The following is a 20,561-nucleotide window of genomic DNA, read 5'->3' on the forward strand; positions in this document are numbered from 1 at the left end:
ATATTACCAATATTCTACCTAGTACATGTACGACTCGATTACTGCTACAAGTCCGTGCCGGACTATACTTACCTAATCGTGATTATTTCCAACAAGGGGCGCACCGCTCATAACCTGTGCTGCAACGCAGCACGCGAAGGCTGGCCGAAGGGGGGCGCCGCTCATCATCATTGCTGCAACGCAGCATGGGAAGGCCGGAGGGGGCGCCGCTCGTCGCCGAGAGCCGTCCATGCCGAGTTGGAGGTTTGTCGCCGCGCGGTGCTGCAATGGACCTTCGCCGGATGCCCACCGGTGTTGCATTGGAGCTTTGCCGTGCCGCGCGGTGCTGTCATGGAGTTTCAATGGAGCTTCGCTGGGTGCCGTCGGTGTTGCTTTGGTGCCCTGCCACACTCAGTGCTGCCATGGAGCAACAGCGGTGGCTCCCGGTGCCGCGAGGAAGCAGTCACCGTGGGCTACTCGCCTCTCGGAGCTGCGATGCAGCACTCGGTGTTGGATTGGAGCGCTCGCCGGTGATGCCGATGATGCGAGGTCGCCAGAGAGAGTGCCACGGTGGGTTATGCATCATTGTTGTTTGCTGCAGAGAGAGCCAATGTGTGGATTGACGAGCATGAAGGATGCAAGACAGAGGAGAAAGACAATGGGATTGCGCTGCTGAGAGGAAGTGTGCACGTGCTTCAGCTGTCACAGATCAGGCTGACGCGATGACTTCCATCGAACAGTTGCCAAGGCGGTTTACAAATCTTGTCCATCGTCTACGCGTAATATCGCCCTGGTTGTAAACACACGCGTGCCCCTAAAAGAAAAAGTGGTACACACGCGTGGCTCCAATCCCACCAACAAGTCCACGTCCACCCCTACAAAACAAGTCCACGTCGTCTTTTTCCTGCACAAAAAAAAAAGCAAGTCCCGTTGGTTTACTGTCGTACGCTCTCCAGATATGTGTCTCGCCGTGATCAAAGCAGTAACGTTCGGACACATACGGAATTCCATCACGGCACAACACGATTTTTTTTACCATCAAATGTTAACGTACATAGAATAGTATCAGTCATATCTTATGTAATTATGATGAAGATATTACGTAGCAATTGTAATCTGCTGTGTATGGTAGTCTATAATCTGATTAGTATCAAATTGATTGTATCCTTATTGTACAAGGTCTATCAGATTAAATAGAGGTGCAGCCCATGGGGCAATTCACGGCAAACATATTGTTGTCTAACGTGGTATCAGAGCCTCGATCCCATCTCTCCACGACATGGCTGACACCACCTCCGGCACACTCGTCACCACCACCGCCGGCCCGCTCGTCTCCGGCCACACCTCTACCATGTCGTCGCTCGCCGGCCTCATCACCGTCCGGCTCACCCGCGCCAACTTCCTGCTATGGAAGGCGCAGGTTGTACCAAACCTCACTGGCGCTGGCCTGTTCGGCTACCTCGACGGCTCCGTCCCAGCGCCGCCGAAGACGATCACCGAGGGCACCGGTGATGCTGCGCGCGTCGTGCCCAACCCTGAGTACGAGCCATGGAGGAGGACCGACCAGGCCGTGCTCGGCGCGCTCCTGTCCTCCATGACGGAGGAAGTGCTCGCCCAGATGACGCGAGCGACCTCCGCGGCGGCCGTTTGGACTGCCCTCGGCGTTATGTTCGCTGCCCAGAATCGGGCCAGTGTGCGCCAACTCCGGTCGCAGCTGTCGCAGATGAAGAAGAAGGACATGTCGGCGGCAGAATTCTTCCACAAGATGACAGGCTATGCCAACGCACTGGCCACCGTCGGCGAGGTACTGTCCGATGACGAGATCATCGGGAACATAATCGGCGGGCTGGGTCAGGAATATGACCCCCTCATGACTGCGCTCTCCATCTTCACAGGAGAAGTAAGCCTCTACGATTTTTATGCCTACCTTCTCAGCTTCGAGGCGCGTCAGGAGCAGCATGCCGCGAACAGCGGTGACTTCTCTTCATCAGCCAACAACATCGTGCGCCACGGCAACGGCTCCGGTTCCCGCGACGGCAACCGGAACAGCAATGGTGGCCATGGTGGCCTTGGAAACAGGAGTGGTGGCAATGGTGGCCGCTATAGTTCCAATGGCAACCGTGGCAACAACGGTGGCCGTCACAACGGCGGCGGCGGCAGAAACCGTCGTCCTCCAAGGTGCCAAATATGCCGCGAGGAGGGGCACTACGCCACCGATTGTCGCGATCGCTACAATGAACGCAGCGGCAACATGGCTACATATGGCCACCGCGACAACAATTGGTACCTCGACACCGGTGCCACTGACCACCTCACCAGCGACCTCGGCCGCTTGACGGTGCACGAGCGCTATGGTGGAAAGGATCAAGTTCAAGTTGCAAATGGTGCAGGTTTGAAAATTTCTCATATTGGTCATACTAAACTTGCTGGCTCTAGTGATCCCATCCACCTTAAAAATGTTCTGCACGTCCCTGAAATTCACAAACATCTTCTTTCTGTCTATCGTCTTGTTTTGGATAACCAAGTGTTTGTGGAATTTCACCGTTTTTTCTTTTGTGTGAAGGAGAAAATCACAAGGAGGGTCCTTCTTCTCGGTAGAAGTCGCAATGGCCTCTACCCCATCCCATATGGTCGGCCGTCGTCGTCATCATCACATCGAGCTCTCTCCGGAGTCCGTTCTTCATCGAGTCAGTGGCATCATCGTTTGGGTCACCCATCAAATAATGTAGTTGAGTCTGTCGTTCGGTCAAATAAACTCCCTTGTTTGTCGAGTCATGATACTTTCGTTTGTGACGCATGTCAACGCGCCAAAAGTCATCAATTACCTTACAATAATTCATCCCGTGTTTCTTCGAAACCACTTGAGCTTATTCATACCGATGTGTGGGGTCCTCTCGCCTCCTCTGGAGGTTTTAAGTTTTATGTTAGCTTTGTTGATGACTTTAGCCGTTTTACGTGGATTTATCTTCTTAAACATAAATCTGATATCGAACAAGTTTTCTACAATTTTCAGGCCCATGTCGAACGACTCCTGAATGCAAAAATCCGTGCGGTTCAATCTGATTGGGGGGGGGGGGGTTGAATACCACCGCTTGCATAAATTTTTTCAGCGTGTCGGTATTTCTCATCACATATCCTGTCCACATACATCCCAACAAAATGGTATAGCTGAACGGAAGCACCGGCACTTGGTTGAAACCGGGCTTGCTCTCCTCGCTCACTCCAATCTTCCTTTGCGTTATTGGGATGAAGCTTTTCTTACCGCATGTTATTTGATTAACCGCATGCCCAGCCGGACCCTTCAAAATATGCCACCACTCACACGTCTTCTTCACATCACGCCTGATTACTCTTTTCTTCGTATATTTAGATGTGCGTGTTGACCTAGTCTTCGTAAATACAACTCCTGAAAACTTGAGTTCCGCTCCAAGATGTGCGTTTTTCTCGGATATTAGTCCGTTCCATAAAGGTTATCAGTGTCTTGACAAGTCCACTGGTGGCATCTATATCTCCGGCGATGTCGTCTTCGATGAAAATGTTTTTCCCTTTGCGACTAGTGCGTGTCCCGACTTGTCTCGCTTAAATCCTCCTGTATCGTTTCCTTCCAATGAGCCAGTAGTTCAGGATGCTAATGTGAGAAACTACAACTTGTCGTTTTTGTTTTCTGACTTGTGTCCTGCAGATACAGAGGAACGACATGTATCTACGAGCGCTGTACAGGGCCATAGCGACGTGCATGCTACAACGCCATGCACCCAGCCATCATGTGCCACACGTCCAGCAGCAGGCCCCGGCTGTGGTGCTTCTCCATCAGGTGGGCCGACTCCGGCCTCTACCATGTCTACGCCATGTACTGACCAGATAGACGAGCCGGCCTCACCATCAGCGCGTACATCGCCTGCACTTGACGCCTCTGCGCGCGTCGATGCCGGAGCATCACCACCAGCCTCGCCAATGGCCTCTCCGACGAGTGCCTCTGCATCACCACCGGCCTCGCCGTCGGTCTCTCCGGCGGCCGCTCCTCCATCACCTCCTGCCTTGCAGCTGGCTCGGTCTGTGGCTCCCCCCGTTGAGCGGACACGCACGCGTCTTCAGAACAACATACAACGCCCGAAAATCCCCACTGATGGCACTGTCCGATACAACCCGTATCGTCGTGGTTTCAGTGCTGTTGTGGCCGCTCCAGCTACGTACCGACAGGCGCTCGTTGATCCTGCATGGAAAGCCGCTATGCAAGAGGAGTTTTCGGCCCTTCAGCACACCGCCATGTGGTCGCTTGTTCCACGTCCTTCCGGCACCAACATTGTCAGCCGCAAGTGGATTTTCAAAGTCAAGCAACATTCTGATGGCTCTCTTGACAAGTACAAAGCCCGCCTGGTCGCTCGCGGGTTCACTCAGCAGTACGGTGTTGACTATCTCGACACGTTTAGTCCAGTTGTCAAACCAGCTACTGTTCGCCTTGTGCTCTCACTCGCTGTTTCGCAGGGTTGGTGTTTGCGACAACTTGATGTGAGCAATGCATTCCTCCATGGACTTCTTGACGAGGAGGTGTATATGCAGCAGCCACCGGGCTTTGAGGATCCTCGCTACCCTCATCATGTGTGCAAGCTTCGGAAGTCAATCTATGGGCTGAAACAGTCTCCCCGAGCTTGGTATTCCCGCCTCAGTGATCGACTACATCAACTTGGTTTTCAATCCTCTAAGACTGACACTTCCCTCTTCATTTTTCGGAAAGGGGGTGTGGTCATTTACATGCTTGTTTATGTTGATGATATTGTCATTGCTAGCTCCTATTCTAAAGCGGTGGATCGACTGCTTCGCACTCTTGCCGGGTCTTTTCCTATCAAGGATCTAGGTTGTCTCGCTTACTTCCTTGGGATTGAAGCCACCTAAAATTCAAGGGGAATGGTGCTCTCTCAGCGTAAGTATGCCAATGACCTACTTCACCGTGCACATATGGAGAATTGCAAGGCGGTTTCTACTCTCATGTCCGTCACTGATAAGTTGGCAGCAACTCTTGGCACTCCTCTCAATGGTGATGACGCCTTCAGCTATCGCAGTATTGTCGGAGGGTTGCAGTATTTCACGCTTACCCGCCCAGATATTTCTTTTGCTGTAAACAAAGTGTGCCAATATCTGTCCAAACCCACTGATGTGCATTGGGAGGCTGTCAAGCGCATACTAAGATATGTTAAAGGTACTGTGGCTACTGGTCTCCAGATTCGTCAATCACACTCCACACTTCTGAGTGTTTTCACTGATGCTGACTGGGTGGGATGTGCCGATGACAGACGCTCCACAGGTGGTTTTGTGGTCTTCCTAGGACCCAATCTGATTTCTTGGAGTGCTAGAAAACAGCCAACAGTTTCACGATCTAGTACTGAGGCGGAGTACAAGGCCCTTGCAAATGGTGCAGCTGAAGTCACATGGGTGCAGTCTGTGCTTAGAGACCTGGGAGTACCTCTGCCGTGACCACCAGTTTTATGGTGTGATAATTTAGGTGCCACATACTTAACTGCAAATCCAGTGTTCCATGCAAGGACGAAGCATATTGAGGTGGATTTCCACTTCGTCAGAGAAACAGTGGCACAAGGAGCATTGAATGTACGTTTTGTCTCTTCTGGTGATCAAGTAGCAGACGCCTTCACTAAACCTGCTACAAAGATCATGCTGGAGAAATTACGACACAATCTCAACCTTGTGGCCGGTTGAGATTGAGGGGGAATGTTAACGTACAGAGAATAGTATCAGTCATATCTCATGTAATTATGATGGAGATATTACGTAGCAATTGTAATCTGCTGTGTATGGTAGTCTATGATGTGATTAGTATCAGATTGATTGTATCTTGTTGTACAAGGTCTATCATATTAAATAGAGGTGCAGCCCATGGGGCAATTCACGGCAAACATATTGTTGTCTAACGTCAAATACAGACGCAAGCGAGTCCTCCTCCCCCCCTACCGGCAGCCTCCCTCGGCCATCCTCGTACCGCCGCTGCCGCCGACGAGGTCCGCGGTGGCGGCGGGCCGGATGCCGAGGTGCTAGGGCGGGCGGATGTGCAGTGGGATCCCCTTGAGGCGGCAGGGGCGTCTCTTGTGGTGCGCCGGTGGGCAGCAGGTAGGGCGGCGCCCCTAGCCTTTGCGGCGGCGGGCAGCGGTCCAGGACGGCGATGGGCTTCCCTTCGTGCATGGATGATGGCAACACTCCATGGATGAACCGGTGGATGGCTCTGCCTGAAGATGGGTCGTGGCGGCCGCGGATCTGGCGCCCCGTCCAGATCCACCACGGCGTGGTCTTGGCCGGCCGGCCGACGGTGCGTGGAGGGACCGATGAGGGTATGGATGATCTCTACCAGAGTACCAGTAGAGGCATACATCTTCATGGCGAGACTCCACGCGGTTTTAGCCAGCCACAAGATCAGGACGACACGGCTTCCGGTGAAAATCGCGCCTGACTGCGGTCTTGGAGGACGATGGCGGCGTCTCTGACGTTGTTTCCTTCTCGAGACATCGTTGTTGCATGTCACGTCAACCAGATCGGGGGGTTCCGGGGGAAACCCTAGATCTGCGTCTACCGGATCGGACGATGACGACGTTTCGATGTCGTTCTCCCTCATGGGGGGCACCGTTTTGGGTAAGTGCTGGCTGGAGGGGACAACAGGAGGAGCGATGTTTCATCTTGTCCATTGATGACGGCGGATCTCGGCGTCGTACGCAGTGGAGACTCAACGCCTGATGAGTGGAGATGGACTCGCGCAGGAGGGTGACGCTGCCTGGGGTCGTGGTGGCGTCGGCGGCAGCTAGACCGGGCAAGGTTGATGCAGCAGTACAGCTCTGAAGTTAGATTAGTGGCAGGTGGCTGCGGCGGCCTCATACCCGGCAGGCATCCTGGTTGACGAGCACGCCAGACTGGTGGGTTCCCATACCCGGTAGGCGTCCAGGTTGGGACCTCAAGTCTTAAATGTTAGGTTTGGCTGCGAGGTCTGTTTGGTATTAGGCCCAGACTTTCAGCGCCCCTTCATGAACTGGATAGGAATAGCGACAGATGTTGCTTAGTCGGTGACTTTGGTCTTACTGTTGTATGACTTTGTAAGGTCGTGTCAATAATTAATAAAATGGCCGTATGCATCTGTTCGATGAAATTTTGTCACCGTCCATAATAAAGTTGCCTGAGTATGTTTACATGGGCCACTTTGCTAGTTAGGCCATGTGTTTAGACTTGGTAAGAAAAAGATTAAAAGAAATAGAAAGAATGGACACGGTGACTAGTAGAGGATGAACGTATGCTAAGCTACTAGCTAATCCCCTGATTAATCAAAGGTGCATATACATGCAAGAGTTGGGGCTCACGTACAGAACTACCACTCTACAAGTCTTATACACATGCATGATGCACTTCATGCGTGAGGAGGCATAGCTAGGCATGCACTGGTGTACGTAATGGGTGGAGACGCACAGTAGCCGAAACGTTATTGATCAGGTCGCTCGTGCACGTATGTATCGCTGATGCCCACGCCCAGCCACGTACGCGTGATTGTTTTGTGTGCTGGATTAAACAGCCTAACAACCTACATGATAAGAAGAGATAAGGATTGGAGAGCCTGGTTTCTAGGCAACGACGCACTCAGCCCAACAGAAAATCGGCGGCGCTCACGGTGCCCCCTCCAGCCCTAGCTCCTGCCTATATAAAGGCTCATCTCCTTCCACGGAAAAAAAGGCACGGAGACCACGCAGCTACGCCGCAAGGCTGCCGCCCATTACACGCATATACATCACGCCGCAAGGCTTTTTCATCCTCTGATCTCTAGACGCACGTCCGGAGAGAAGACCCGCTAGCACCACACCCATCCATCATAGGTCTACGCGGGCACGCAGCCGGCAGAAGACCAGATCGCATCAACAGGTCAATGCAGCCGGGCGAGAACACCGGCGCCAGCGACATGAACACCAAGCTCACGTTCCTGAAGGGTGAGATTTTGATCTAATACATCTATTTTCTTCTATCTCTTTCTCTCTAGCATGTATGCGCTACGCGGAGAGTGCGTACCGGTCTCTGGAGACGACACTTGTGTGATCTCGTCGCCGCCACCGGAGATGACTACACCGGAACAACAAACTGCACCGACACCACCGGAGATCGTCTATGCCAAGCCTTTTATTTTCAGGTGTCATGTTCTTGGCCCGAGATGACTCGGGAGCTGCCGGAGCTCGCCAACGACGCTGCCCAACCGCTAGCACCGGCGCCCTTACCATGGCGGCCTTCATAGTGCTCGGTGAACACCTCATGGCGTACAGGTCGCGACGCACAGATTGCCGTGAACAGGGCCACGGTGAACAGGTTCATGGCAAAGGGTACACCGGCATACAGGTTTTGCATCACGCTCTTGGAGGAGACGAAATGGTGCAACCGGAGCTCGCTGACGACACAGCCCGAGACTCGCCTTCCCATTCACGGTGTACGGGTCCTTGGTGGAACCAATATCCGCAACGACGGATCTAAGACCGGTTCCTCCTTCATAAGGCCCGCGTCCCCAACGAACATGTCAATGGCGTACATATCCTTCACCGAACCAAAGATTGCAACGACTCTGTACAAGACCGGTCCCTCCTTCGAGAGACGCACCCACCATGGCGGACAGTTCCTCGGCGTACAGGTCCATGGCATCGCCGGCGCATAGGTCACTCTTTCGCGTAGTACCAGCCCAAGGCGATGCGGCCTCTGCGATACCACTTTCCACGGCCCCGTGAGGCGGCCCCTTTGTCTTGGCGGACCGCCGAATACTCGGCGTCTAGCCGAGACGAGGTGCCAACCACCCCGGGCACGCCCATGTGAGCACGCGTTGGGTTTTTTACACTGACGCCTGACGCCGGTCTCCCCAAACCGTTAGTCCCGCAAGGAGTAGCCGCTTGAACACCCCGATGAAGCAACAGGTCATCAAGAAGTTTGAGCCGACCGCGACCCATGCTACCCCAACACCAACTACTCCAACGCCGCCAAGACCGATGAGGCACGACGACGAGGGCGGGCGCGGCCACCGCTAAGGCCACATCACTTGCGGCGCGTGTACCGACGAGGACACGGGCTCTGCCGCTGCCCACACACACATCACCATCATCACGCATGGAGGACGAGAAGCGAAGACGACCACATAGCTTAATCGGAGGTATCTTGTGGAGCAACCCGCGGGAGTAATTAACCAGGAGCCTTCCGAGGCCCCGGGAACCAGGAGACCGCAATCGCCATAGTCAGGCTGGCCGTGCTAGTAGGCCACAGAGCGCACTTTTTTTACGGGATCTTGTACTTTTGTTTCTCCAATGAGATTAATGAAATACTCGTTCCCGCATCCTTTTCTTTGTGTACTACTGTACACTGGCACGCCCGTAATTTTTTATTTCCTCTGGCGCATAGAGAGATAATAACACGATAACCATCGTTGTTTGTTATTATTTTTCGTGTCAAACAAAATGGCACGCCCAGTGGGACGTGGTTCTCCTCCCATCTCTGCTTTGCTGTGGTCGTCTGAATCGTCTTCGCCCATCTCCCAATCCACACAGCATGCTGGATGACAAGGCATCGGCGAGGATTTCTGTTGATCGAGATCCCTTTTTCTGCAGGTGGACTCTCACACGGAAGCAACTCGGAGCCATCGGTGCTTCAGTTTGGATCGATGCCAACAATGATCGTCATCGAGCTCGGTGACAAGGTCTACGTGCATGAAGCACAAGATCCTGCGGTGTTCCAAACTGTGCAATCGAGGAAGGCGCAAAGGCGGGAGGCCGCCAAGTCGAAGAAGGAGCGTCGCGAGCTAATGATCGAGGCACGTTCCTTGTTGAAGGAGTCGACAAGGGCGGGTATGAAAGGAGACGTGGAGGCGGCTCAACGCCTTCGCGCCAAGGCCGCCAACAGGCAGGCAAGAGCGGCGTCCCATCACGCCCCTACCCCATTTCCACACTTGAAGCCTTCACGACCAGCACCCCGACGCACCGAGGTTGAGCTGCTCGAAGGTTTGGAGGCCATCGCCCAGAACTTGCGGAAACTCATGGCGAACGCACGTTTGTCGGAAAGCCCGCACCCTCTTCGGAACTATAGGAGGAAGTACCGCAAGGTACAATGACTCCACCAACAAATTACCTCACGCCTTGCTCAGAGCACGGTGTCTGAGGAGGATTGGTCCCTCGGAGCAAGGGACTTGGCGGACAAGGTGTTCACTTACCAGAGCACCCAGGCCCCTCCGTATGACTTGTTCCCTGACGACTGGGCATACGAGCCAACCAAGATCAAGCAGCTGGTGAGGCGGGCCATTATGAAGGAGTTCTGGAAGCGGCGTTCACGCAAGGAGCCTGTTCTACCGGGCCCTACAGTCTCCATCAACCTTGAAGATACTCGACGGGGGGCATGGGCGCCATGCCTCCACACTTCAGCGGTCGACGGACGATCTCTCACCAACAACAACAGGTTTTCTGTCATTCGCCATGAAGCACCAGCGCCACGTGACGAAGACCTGCGGTGAGAATTTTGCCAACTCCAAGAGCATATGAACAACATCCAGAGGCGGCTACTTGATCCCGCGGCACCAAGTACATCATCAACACAAGGTGCAGGAGGGACCAGACGTCAAGCCCTGAGTCATCGCCCTCAACATGAGCGCCACACGTTGGCACCTCGACGACCACCATCACCAACCCGACACTTTCAACAACGGAGGCATCCCAACATGCCCACACATTGGAACCGATGGTCAAGACACCAGGAGGAAGAAAGGAACACACAGCCCACTCAGTAATGGCGACCACGGGAGCCTTCGCGACCGACGCTTCCACCCCGACCATCTTCTCCCAGGCGGGGAGATCGACCACAACTAAAGGTAACGATGGACAGGACTTCCTCATCCACGCGACGACCTGCACCACCACTCCTCCCCATGCCACCAGTGCCAGTAAGGGCTGGCGGCGTGCTGACGGATAACCAACGCAAGCGCGAGAGGCGCCGGAGAAACCGCCAAGTTCTATATAAAGAACTCGAGGACTTAGTCGTTTACCGGTCGGATCCATTGGAAGTTGGGCGGGCATGAAGGAAGTCTTCAAGAAGCACTTCGTCGCCATGAAGAAGGACTTCTCCATCATTGAGCTGGCGCAAGTTCGACAACGACGAGATGAGTCCATCGACGACTACATCATCAGATTCCGCAACAGCTATGTGTGCCTCGCTAGAGAGATGCACCTTGAGGACGCCATCGAGATGTGTGTCCATGGGATGCAACAACATTGGTCACTTGAGGTCTCTCGGCGTGATCCTAGAACCTTCAGTGTCCTAAGAATGGCGGTAACAGCCACAAAGCTTGAGTTCGAGAAATCACCGCAGATAATGGAGCTCTACAAGAATGCCAGCGCATTTGACCCTGCCAAGCGCTTCGCCGCGACATCCAAGCAAGCTAACAATGGGGGCAAGCTGAAGGCGCCGGCGGAAGCAAACACCACTAAGATCTTCTCGTCTGCACCCCAAGGCCAGGTGCCCGTCTTGGGAGCAAGAGGCGAACATGCAGCAGGAAGACAACGCCCGTCGATCCAGGAGCTCCTCAAGAAGCAGTACATTTTCCGTCGTGAACTTGTCAAGGACATGTTCAGTCAGCTAATGGAGCATCGAGCATTGAACCTTCCAGAACCTCGGAGGCCCGATCAGGTAAGGATGACTGATAATCCATTGTTTTGCCCATATCACAGGTATGTGGGTCACGTCATCGAGGATTGTGTCGCCTTCAAAGAATGGCTCCAAAGAGCTGTTAATGAGAAGAGCATCAACTTGGACCCAGAAGCCATCAACCCAGACTACCACACGGTGAACGTGGTGAGTGTGGCCTCATACCCTTCACCAGGTCAAGAGATGGAGCACGAAGAAAAGTGGGTGCCACTCGCGCAGATTGAAGACCAGCTATCTAGCCTCATTCTGTCCATGACGCAAGCACTTCCACTCCATCAGGGGGCAACCCCAGCCATCCACAAGGAGGAGCCTTGGAGAATGGTTCGCCGGAAGCCGTACCCGAGGAGCCTTCCACCTCGACCTCCACGCGCAGCTCCCATGGCGCAAGCCGCCCCAAGGATCCTAAGACGAGTTGATCCGAGTCAACGCCGCCCTCCACCAAGATTCGTTCCTAAATTGGAGGGAAACGAGTCGTTCCCACGGCCAAGGCGCGTGTTACCCACCTTGGAGCAGTTCATGCCACGCGCTCGAGTGCAGGTACCGGCAAAGGGGAGGCAAGAAGACCAAGAAGGAGCTAGACCATCCCAATCATCAAACATCGAAAGCTGCAACGCCATCCTCAGCTATAGCGACACACCAAGCTCTGATTCGGAAGATGTGTTCACACCCGAAGAGCAAGAGGTGTTCCATGCTGAAGACACGAAGAAGGACGTGCAAGCAGAAGAGGTGAACATGAACTTGCGTGGAGGCAAGGTTCTACCTGAGCCACTGAAGATCAAGCCAACAAGGGTGCCCAAGCCGGCTGCCTCAAAAGAGGCGCCCTTGCAAGAGGAATTGCATGAAGAACAAGGCCAAGGGAATACGAAGCAACATGACGTCGACTACAACATCATCGCCCACCTCAAGCGAATCCCGCACTTTTGAGTGTGCATGATGCCCTGTTGATGGTGCCTGACCTTCGCGAAGCCCTCATCAAGGTGCTTCAAGCTCCGAAGCTCTACGAGGTGTCCATGGCGAAGCATCGCCTCTTCTCCAATCCCCTATTCGTGAATGAAATAACATTTGACGAGGAATACAAGCTCATAGATGATAGTGACCATAACCGACCGCTCTACGTGGAAGGTAACATTGGCACTGCACACCTTCGCAGGATCCTCATTGACCCAAGGTCTGCCGTGAATATCCTGCCCCTTCAGAGCTTGACGCGGGCTGGTTTCACGGTGGACGACTTGGAGTCCACAGATGTAATGATCTGCGGCTTCGACAACCAGGGAAAGCCAATGTTGGGCGCCATCACGGTGAAGATCCAGATGTCTACGTTCAGCTTCAAGGCGCGGTTCTTCGTCATCGAAGCGAACACCTCCTACTCGGCCCTTTTGGGGAGGCCGTGGATTCACAAGTACCGCGTCGTGCCATCCACTCTTCACCAGTGCCTAAAGTTCCTCGACACCCAAGGCACGCAGCAGCGCATCATCGGCAACATCTCTCCTTACACTGTGCAGGAATCTCACCATGCATATGCAAAGTATAACTTCCCTGTAGAAGGCAGCGAGCAGCAGTTAGGGCGGACGACACCTTCGGCTGATGTCTTGATCAAGTCAGGTGTGGCACCGGCGGCCGAGATAAAGCGCCTCCTCATGCCGTGCTCACCTTCCGGAGCAAAGGACTCCTTCCCGCGAAGTCACAGGAGCCAAGGACATAGGCGATCATCCTCAATAGGGCACCATGACTCCAATCGCTCTACCCCTGCAGAGATCGGGAGCTCTACTTCGACCTCGCGTGGGACAGGATCCTTTGAGCCTGTTCCAACAGCCCCGTTACTATTGAAGGCAAGATTCCCGACATCAACGTCAATCACCCTGAGGTCGGCAACGACGCCTCGTCAGGAGGCTACCCCTTCTTCATCGACCTCGGTGCACCGAGACCCAAGTTGTTTAACACTTGGAAGCTCTGCAGGTGCCCAGGAGGGTCGAAAGATGCAAATGGGCAGCAATGATGCGCCACCAACCATCACGTTGCGGGCACGCAGGACTCCGAAGGAGGAACCCGCGCCCGCACCAGGAGTGGTTAGAACAAGAATAAAAGAGATGTAGGAAGTCGCAAGGGGAGCTCAAGGCGTGCAGCCCCCGTCACTCTACATCTCAGTGGCTTCTCCGTTGGAGGTTTGGGCGATTCCCAACTCACCCGGATGTGGAGTCCATACCATTTTCTACAAGGTTCCCCAGGTAAAACAATGTGATTCTATATGTGAGTTTCTCAAACCTTGCAGTGACCCATAGGAGGTGCTACACACGATGAAGGCTGAGCCCAAGATGGTTCACTTGCTAGAGAAGGCCGGGATCACTCTTCGTCGAAACAACAGGATGCCTCCACCGCCGGCTATATGTGAGGAATGGTGGAGACAAGCAGAGGGCCTCGTCAAGTAAAAAGGCAAGGCCCAACCAACGTTTGGGCTCGGCTACATCGATCTCGACGCCCCTAGCGATGAAGGGAAGCTTGGCCCCGCGCCAACACCACGAGAACCAAAAGACGAAGGGCGACCAATGCTAGAAGGGGACCTCTACAACACCAGCATGCCGTTCGGGTTGAAGAATGCTGGTGCAACATATCAGCATGCCATGACATGTGTCCTTGGCGATTTGACCCGCCCTACGGCGAAATGCTACACCTACGATGTCTCTGGAGATGAAGGGGAGGAGCCCGACGACGGAGCATGAGTCAACTGCCATGCCACATCGGTCTCGTCGAGCGACGACTCTGACACTTCGCCCATCCTTCCTCATCAACAACACCCCATCAACATCGAGCCAAGTGATGATGAGGAGTTCATCTCCGCATCAGCACCCCGAGAACTCGAAGATGGAGGGCATCCGACCATCGACGAGCTTGTGCAGGTCAACCTCGGGACTGAAGATGATTCACGCCCCACTTTTGTTAGCGCCACACTGACAGAAGAGGAGCGAGAAGAGTACCGAAGCTTCATGATGGAGTACCGAGATTGCTTCGCCTGGAACTACAAGGAGATGCCGGGGTTGGACCCTCGTATCGCCACCCACAAGCTGGCCATCGACCCACAATTCCATCCTATCAAGCAGCAACCGCGATGCTTGCGTCCGGAACTCGAAGGTGATGTCATCGCTGAGGTAGACAAACTAATTGATGTAGGTTTCATCAAGGAGGTCAAGTATCCACGGTGGCTCGCCAACATCGTCCCGGTGGAGAAGAAGAATGGGCGGATACGAATCTGCCAGGACTTCCATGACTTGAATCGAGCCTGCCCGAAAGATGACTTTCCCTTGCCGATCCCGGAGATAGTCGTCGACTCCACCACGGGACATGGCACACTATCCTTCATGGATGGTTCATCAGGATACAACCAGATCAAGATGGATCCAGATGACGCCATCGACACCGCCTTTAGGACCCCGAAGGGCAACTTCTACTACATCGTCATGCCTTTCGGATTGAAGAACGCCGGCGCAACGTACCAACGTGCCATGACGTGCATTCTTGGTGATTTAATCCACCATTCGGTGGAGTGCTACGTCGATGACATGGTGGTCAAGACCAAAGAACGCGAGCATCATCTAGAAGATCTTCGAGTGGTCTTTGAGCGGCTACGACAACATCAACTCAAGATGAACCCGTTGAAGTGTGCCTTCGGCGTTCAGTCGGGCCTCTTCCTCGGCTTTGTCGTTCCTCATTGAGGCATAGAGATCGAGCCTAAGAAGATCAAGTCCATCATCGACATGCCACGACCCCAAGATCTTAAGGAGTTGAGGTCATTGCAAGGGAAGCTAGCGTACATCCGACGCTTCATCTCCAACCTCTCCGGACGCATCCAACCCTTCTCGAGCCTCATGAAGAAAGGAGCTCCGTTCGTGTGGGATGAGGGATGCCAACGTGGTTTTGATGATATCAAAAGGTACCTCCTTAATCCACCTGTCTTGGCAGCTCCTGTCAAGGGGCGCCCACTCATTCTATACATTGCAGCGCAACCTACTTCGGTGGGTGCTTTGTTCGCCCAAAACAATGACGAAGGGAAGGAAGTGGCCTGCTACTACTTGAGCCGCACCATGGTGGGGCCCGAGCGAAATTACTCTGCAATAGAGAAAGTATGCCTGGCCCTAATCTTCGCGTTAAAGAAGTTGAGGCACTACACGCTAAAGCACCAAATCTAGCTCGTCGCAAGAGCGGACCCCGTAAGGTACGTGCTAAGTCAGCCCACGCTCATGGGGCGACTGGGAAAGTGGGCGCTTCTCATGATGGAGTTTGATATCACTTTTGTCCGTCAGAAGGCAATCAAAGGGCAAGCCTTGGCGGAGTTCCTCGCGGCACACCCGGTGCCAGATGATTCCCCTCTCATCACCGATCTTCCTGATGAGGAGGTCTTCATCGTCGACCTCGACGCACCGTGGGAGCTCTACTTTGACGGCGCCTCTCGCATGGAGGCCGATGCTAATGGAGCCCCAATACGAAGAGCAGGCGCAGGTTTGGTGTTCAAGACGCCGCAAGGAGGGGTGATGTATCACTCATTTTCCCTCCTCAAAGAAGAATGCTGAAATAATGAGGCAGGGTATGAGGCGCTCATCTTCGGCCTTCTCCTAGCGCTCTCCATGGATGTCCGCTCTTTACGGGCCTTTGGTGACTCCCAACTCATTGTTCGTCAAGTCAATGACATCTACGAAGTTCGCAAGCCTGAACTGGTGCCGTACTACACTGCGTCCTGGAACCTCATGGAAAAATTTCAACATGTTGAAGTGCTCCATGTCCCATGAAGCAGAAATGCGCCTGCTGATGCCTTGGCAAAACTAGCGGTAGCATTGGTGCTCCCAGATAATAAAACCATGCAGGTAAATATTGAAGAAAGGTGGCTCCTCCCAGCTGTTCTGGAGCTTATCCCGGCGGAGTACGAATTCAACTCCATCATGACGAACACCATGGAGGAAGACGAGTGGCTGCAACCCTTCCTCGACTACTTCAAGCATGGCAGTCTCCCCGACGACCCCGTCGCGAGACGCCAACTACAACGATGACTCCCCTTTTATCTTTATGAAGCAGGTGTCCTATATAGGCGGTCTCATGGACAGGAGGTCCTACTTCGGTGCGTCAATCGAGGTGAAGCCGAGAAGATCCTCCAGGAGATGCACCATGGAGTCTGTGACGGGCACCAAGGAGGATCTAAGATGTATCATAGCATACGTCTTGCAGGATACTACTGGCCCGGCGTCATGGCGGACTGCCTTCGGGTGGCCAGGTCATGCCACAACTGTCAAGTACATGGCGACTTCAAGCATCAGCCGCCGGTCCCGCTTCACCCTACAGTTCCCTCTTGGCCATTTGACGCCTGGGGAATCGACGTCATCGGCCTCATTGAGCCCCCGTCATCCGGGGGGCATCGTTTCATCCTCGCCGCGACAGACTACTTCTCCAAATGGGTGGAAGCCGTTCCACTACGGGAGGTGAAGAGCGACAACGTCATCAAGTTCCTAGAGCGAAATATCATATATCGCTTTGGGATTCCACACCGCATCACCTCCGACAATGCCAAGGCATTCAAGTCCAACAAGATGTACAGGTTCATGGAGAAGTACAAGATCAAGTGGAACTACTCCACCGGCTACTACCCTCAAGCCAATGGGGCGATCGAAGCCTTCAACAAGACGTTAGGCAAGATACTCAAGAAGACGGTGACAAGACACAAGAGAGACTGGCATGATCGTCTCTTCGAGTCCTTATGGGCGTACCGCGTTACAGTCCGTACCCCAACACAGGCTACTCCATTCTCTCTCGTTTATGGGAGTGAAGCCGTACTGCCATTGGAAGTCCAGCTACCTTCTTTGCGGGTGGCTCTCCAGGAAGGACTCACCCAAGATGAACAGGTACAACTTCGTTTTCAGGAGCTTGACGCCCTTGAAGAGGAGCGACTTCATGCCCTGCAATACCTGGAGCTCTACCGCCAGAACATGGTGAGAGCCTATGACAAGCTCGTCAAGCAGCGCGTATTTCGGAAGGGCGAGTTGGTCCTCGTGCTCCGTCGACCCATCGTCATCACGCACAAGACGAAGGGGAAGTTCGAGCCAAAGTGGGAAGGACCATATGTCGTCGAGCAAGTCTACGACGGGGGTGCATACCAGCTGATTGATTCCCAGGGAGTGCGGCCTATGCCTCCAATCAATGGAAGGTTCCTTAAAAAATATTTTTCTTAAAGTGTTGCCTCTTTCGTTGCCTTTTTTCCTTGGGGAGACCCTTTTTAGTGGGCTATCGGATCCATGATGCACTCTTCATTGCATGTTGTGGATATTTTCTTGGTCTCCCTAATTTCAACGGACTCAGACCAACAAAAAAATTGGCTTTTCCCTACCACATCATGCTGTTGATTGAAGTTTCGGCTACTCTAGGACTTGTCGGAGGGTGGCACAATGTGTCAAGTTGCAGGCAGAGCGGCTCCTACACCCACAATGCATGACACGTATCAGGCGTATGCTTTCGGAGGCAGCGGAGACAATTACTTGGGCACTTCTGAGCGCCGAGACCCCATGCCCTACATGTTTCCTGTCATGCTTCATGTTCGCAGGGACTCGCATCCCAGGGGAGACTATAGGAAAAGATTCATGGTGGCTACCTGGCCCAATGCAAGTCGGTTCGGTACGAAGCCACATGACAACCCTGGGATACGCCACCAAAAGGCTCCAGATAAAATGCCTGAGGGTTTTCTTAGTCCACAGAGGTGAACAGGTGCCTTCCAAGTTCTCAAGGTGGGTCTTCAAGAAGTCATGGAAAAAGAGTCCTCAAGAAGTGCAAGCAGAATCCATAAACGTTCAAGCAAGTTCATGAAGTCCGCGGCCAATCAATCAATCCGCACAAAAAAAAACAATCCTAAATCTCTAAGAAGCAATCAAAAAAAATCTCAAGAGTCCAAGAAACAGTCAAGTTGTCCCAAGCAGTACGAGACTCACTGGAAAGGAGGCGGAAGGTAGATGTTCACCACCCCTCATTAAGGCACGAAAAAAAATAGCCAAGTTGTCATCCCAAAATCATCCACCCTGAACCTACCATACCCAAGTCTCCGGGTTCATAAGGCATGTGCAGGGGGCATGGCGGGCTATGGGGCCCATCCGCCCAATGATGGGCTAGCATATGAATTTCTGTTGCCTCTCGGAAGGATCCCGAAACACGGCGTCTTCATACACGTACACCGAGGCGTATGCGGTTGTTGAGTTGTAATCGTCATGGTATTTCGACGATTTCCGACGACAAGTCCTTTGGTAGCCTTCTCAGATGTCACACCTATAGCTGGTGTATAACAGGAAAGCCAACATTTAAAAAAAAGCAACCAAACCAGTCCTGCCTATATAAAGGCTCATCTCCTTCCACGGAAAAAAAGGCACGGAGATCACGCAGCTACGCCGCAAGGCTGCCGTCCATTACACGCATATACATCACGCCGCAAGGCTTTTTCATCCTCTGATCTCTAGACGCACGTCCGGAGAGAAAACCCGCTAGCACCACACCAATCCATCATACGTCTACGCGGGCACGCAGCCGGCAGAAGACCAGATCGCATCAACAGGTCAATGCAGCCGGGTGAGAACACCGGCGCCAGCGACATGGACACCAAGCTCACGTTCATGAAGGGTGAGATTTTGATCTAATACATCTATTTTCTTCTATCTCTTTCTCTCTAGCATGTATGCGCTACGCGGAGAGTGCGTACCGGTCTCTAGAGACGACACTTGTGTGATCTCGTCGCCGCCACCGGAGATGACTGCATCGGAACAACAAACTGCACCGACACCGCCGGAGATCGTCTATGCAAAGCCTTTTATTTTCAGGTGTCATGTTCTTGGCCCGAGATGACTCGGGAGCTGCCGGAGCTCGCCAACGACGCTGCCCAACCGCTAGCCCCGGCACCCTTACCATGGCGGCCTTCATGGTGCTCGGTGAACACCTCATGGCGTACAGGTCGCGACGCACAGATTGCCATAAACAGGGCCACGGTGAACAGGTTCATGGCAAAGGGTACACCGGCATACAGGTTTTGCATCACGGTCTTGGAGGAGATGAAGTGGTGCAACCGGAGCTCGCTGACGACACAACCCGAGACTCGCCTTCCCCTTCATGGTGTACAGATCCTTGGTGGAACCAATATCCGCAACGACGGATCTAAGACCGGTTCCTCCTTCATAAGGCCCGCGTCCCCGACGAACAGGTCAATGGCGTACAGATTCTTCACCGAACCAAAGATTGCAACGACTCTGTACAAGACCGGTCCCTCCTTCGAGAGGTGCACCCACATGGCGGACAGTTCCTCGGCGTACAGGTCCATGGCATCGCTGGCGCACAGGTCACTCTTTCACATAGTACCAGCCCCAAGGCGATGCGGCCTCTGCGATACCACTTTCCACGGCCCCGTGAGGCGGCCCCTTTGTCTTGGCGGACCGCCGAATACTCGGCATCTAGCCGAGACGAGGTGCCAACCACCCCGGGCACGCCCATGTGAGCACGCGTTGGTTTTTTTACACTGAAGTCGGTCTCCCTAAACCGTTACTCCCGCAAGGAGTAGCCGCTTGAACACCCCGATGAAGCAACAGGTCATCAAGAAGTCTGAGCCAACAGCGACCCATGCTACCCCAACACCAACTACTCCAACGCCGCCAAGACCGACGAGACACGACGGCGAGGGCGGGCGCGGCCACCGCTAAGGCCACGTCACTTGCGACGCGTGTACCGACGAGGACACGGGCTCTGCCGCTGCCCACACACACATCACCATCATCACGCATGGAGGACGAGAAGTGAAGACGACGAAGACGACCACATAGCTTAATCGGAGGTATCTCGCGGAGCAACCCGCGGGAGTAATTAACCGGGAGCCTTCC

General features: G+C 53.7%; 2 protein-coding genes across 2 annotated transcripts; both read left to right on the plus strand.

Moving 5' to 3' along the window:
- Nucleotides 1-12,623: 12,623 nt before the first annotated feature.
- On the plus strand, nt 12,624-15,386 carry LOC147962330 (uncharacterized). Its single transcript, XM_087534153.1, has 3 exons — nt 12,624-13,359; nt 13,509-13,635; nt 14,429-15,386. The coding sequence occupies exons 1-3, from the start codon at nt 12,624-12,626 to the stop codon at nt 15,384-15,386; spliced, it is 1,821 nt and encodes a 606-aa protein (XP_087390279.1).
- Nucleotides 15,387-15,911: 525 nt separating this feature from the next.
- On the plus strand, nt 15,912-16,715 carry LOC147962331 (uncharacterized). The gene is made up of 3 exons (XM_087534154.1): nt 15,912-16,170; nt 16,255-16,448; nt 16,533-16,715. The coding sequence occupies exons 1-3, from the start codon at nt 15,912-15,914 to the stop codon at nt 16,713-16,715; spliced, it is 636 nt and encodes a 211-aa protein (XP_087390280.1).
- Nucleotides 16,716-20,561: the final 3,846 nt, after the last annotated feature.

This window comes from Triticum urartu, chromosome 7A (assembly GCF_056163025.1).
Source record: "Triticum urartu cultivar PI428250 chromosome 7A, HENAU_Tu73, whole genome shotgun sequence".
Taxonomy (NCBI): domain Eukaryota; kingdom Viridiplantae; phylum Streptophyta; class Magnoliopsida; order Poales; family Poaceae; genus Triticum; species Triticum urartu.

What these genes read in the sequence shown, in the direction of transcription:
- LOC147962331 (XM_087534154.1), top strand. Translation starts at nt 15,912, where the DNA reads ATGGGGCGACTGGGAAAGTGGGCGCTTCTCATGATGGAGTTTGATATC. An exon ending in AATACGAAGAGCAGGCGCAG is followed by an intron (nt 16,171 to 16,254) that starts GTTTGGTGTTCA and finishes ATAATGAGGCAG; the next exon opens with GGTATGAGGCGCTCATCTTC. An exon ending in AACATGTTGAAGTGCTCCAT is followed by an intron (nt 16,449 to 16,532) that starts GTCCCATGAAGC and finishes AAAACCATGCAG; the next exon opens with GTAAATATTGAAGAAAGGTG.
- LOC147962330 (XM_087534153.1), top strand. Translation starts at nt 12,624, where the DNA reads ATGGTGCCTGACCTTCGCGAAGCCCTCATCAAGGTGCTTCAAGCTCCG. An exon ending in AAAGGACTCCTTCCCGCGAA is followed by an intron (nt 13,360 to 13,508) that starts GTCACAGGAGCC and finishes TTACTATTGAAG; the next exon opens with GCAAGATTCCCGACATCAAC. An exon ending in AACACTTGGAAGCTCTGCAG is followed by an intron (nt 13,636 to 14,428) that starts GTGCCCAGGAGG and finishes GGTCTCGTCGAG; the next exon opens with CGACGACTCTGACACTTCGC.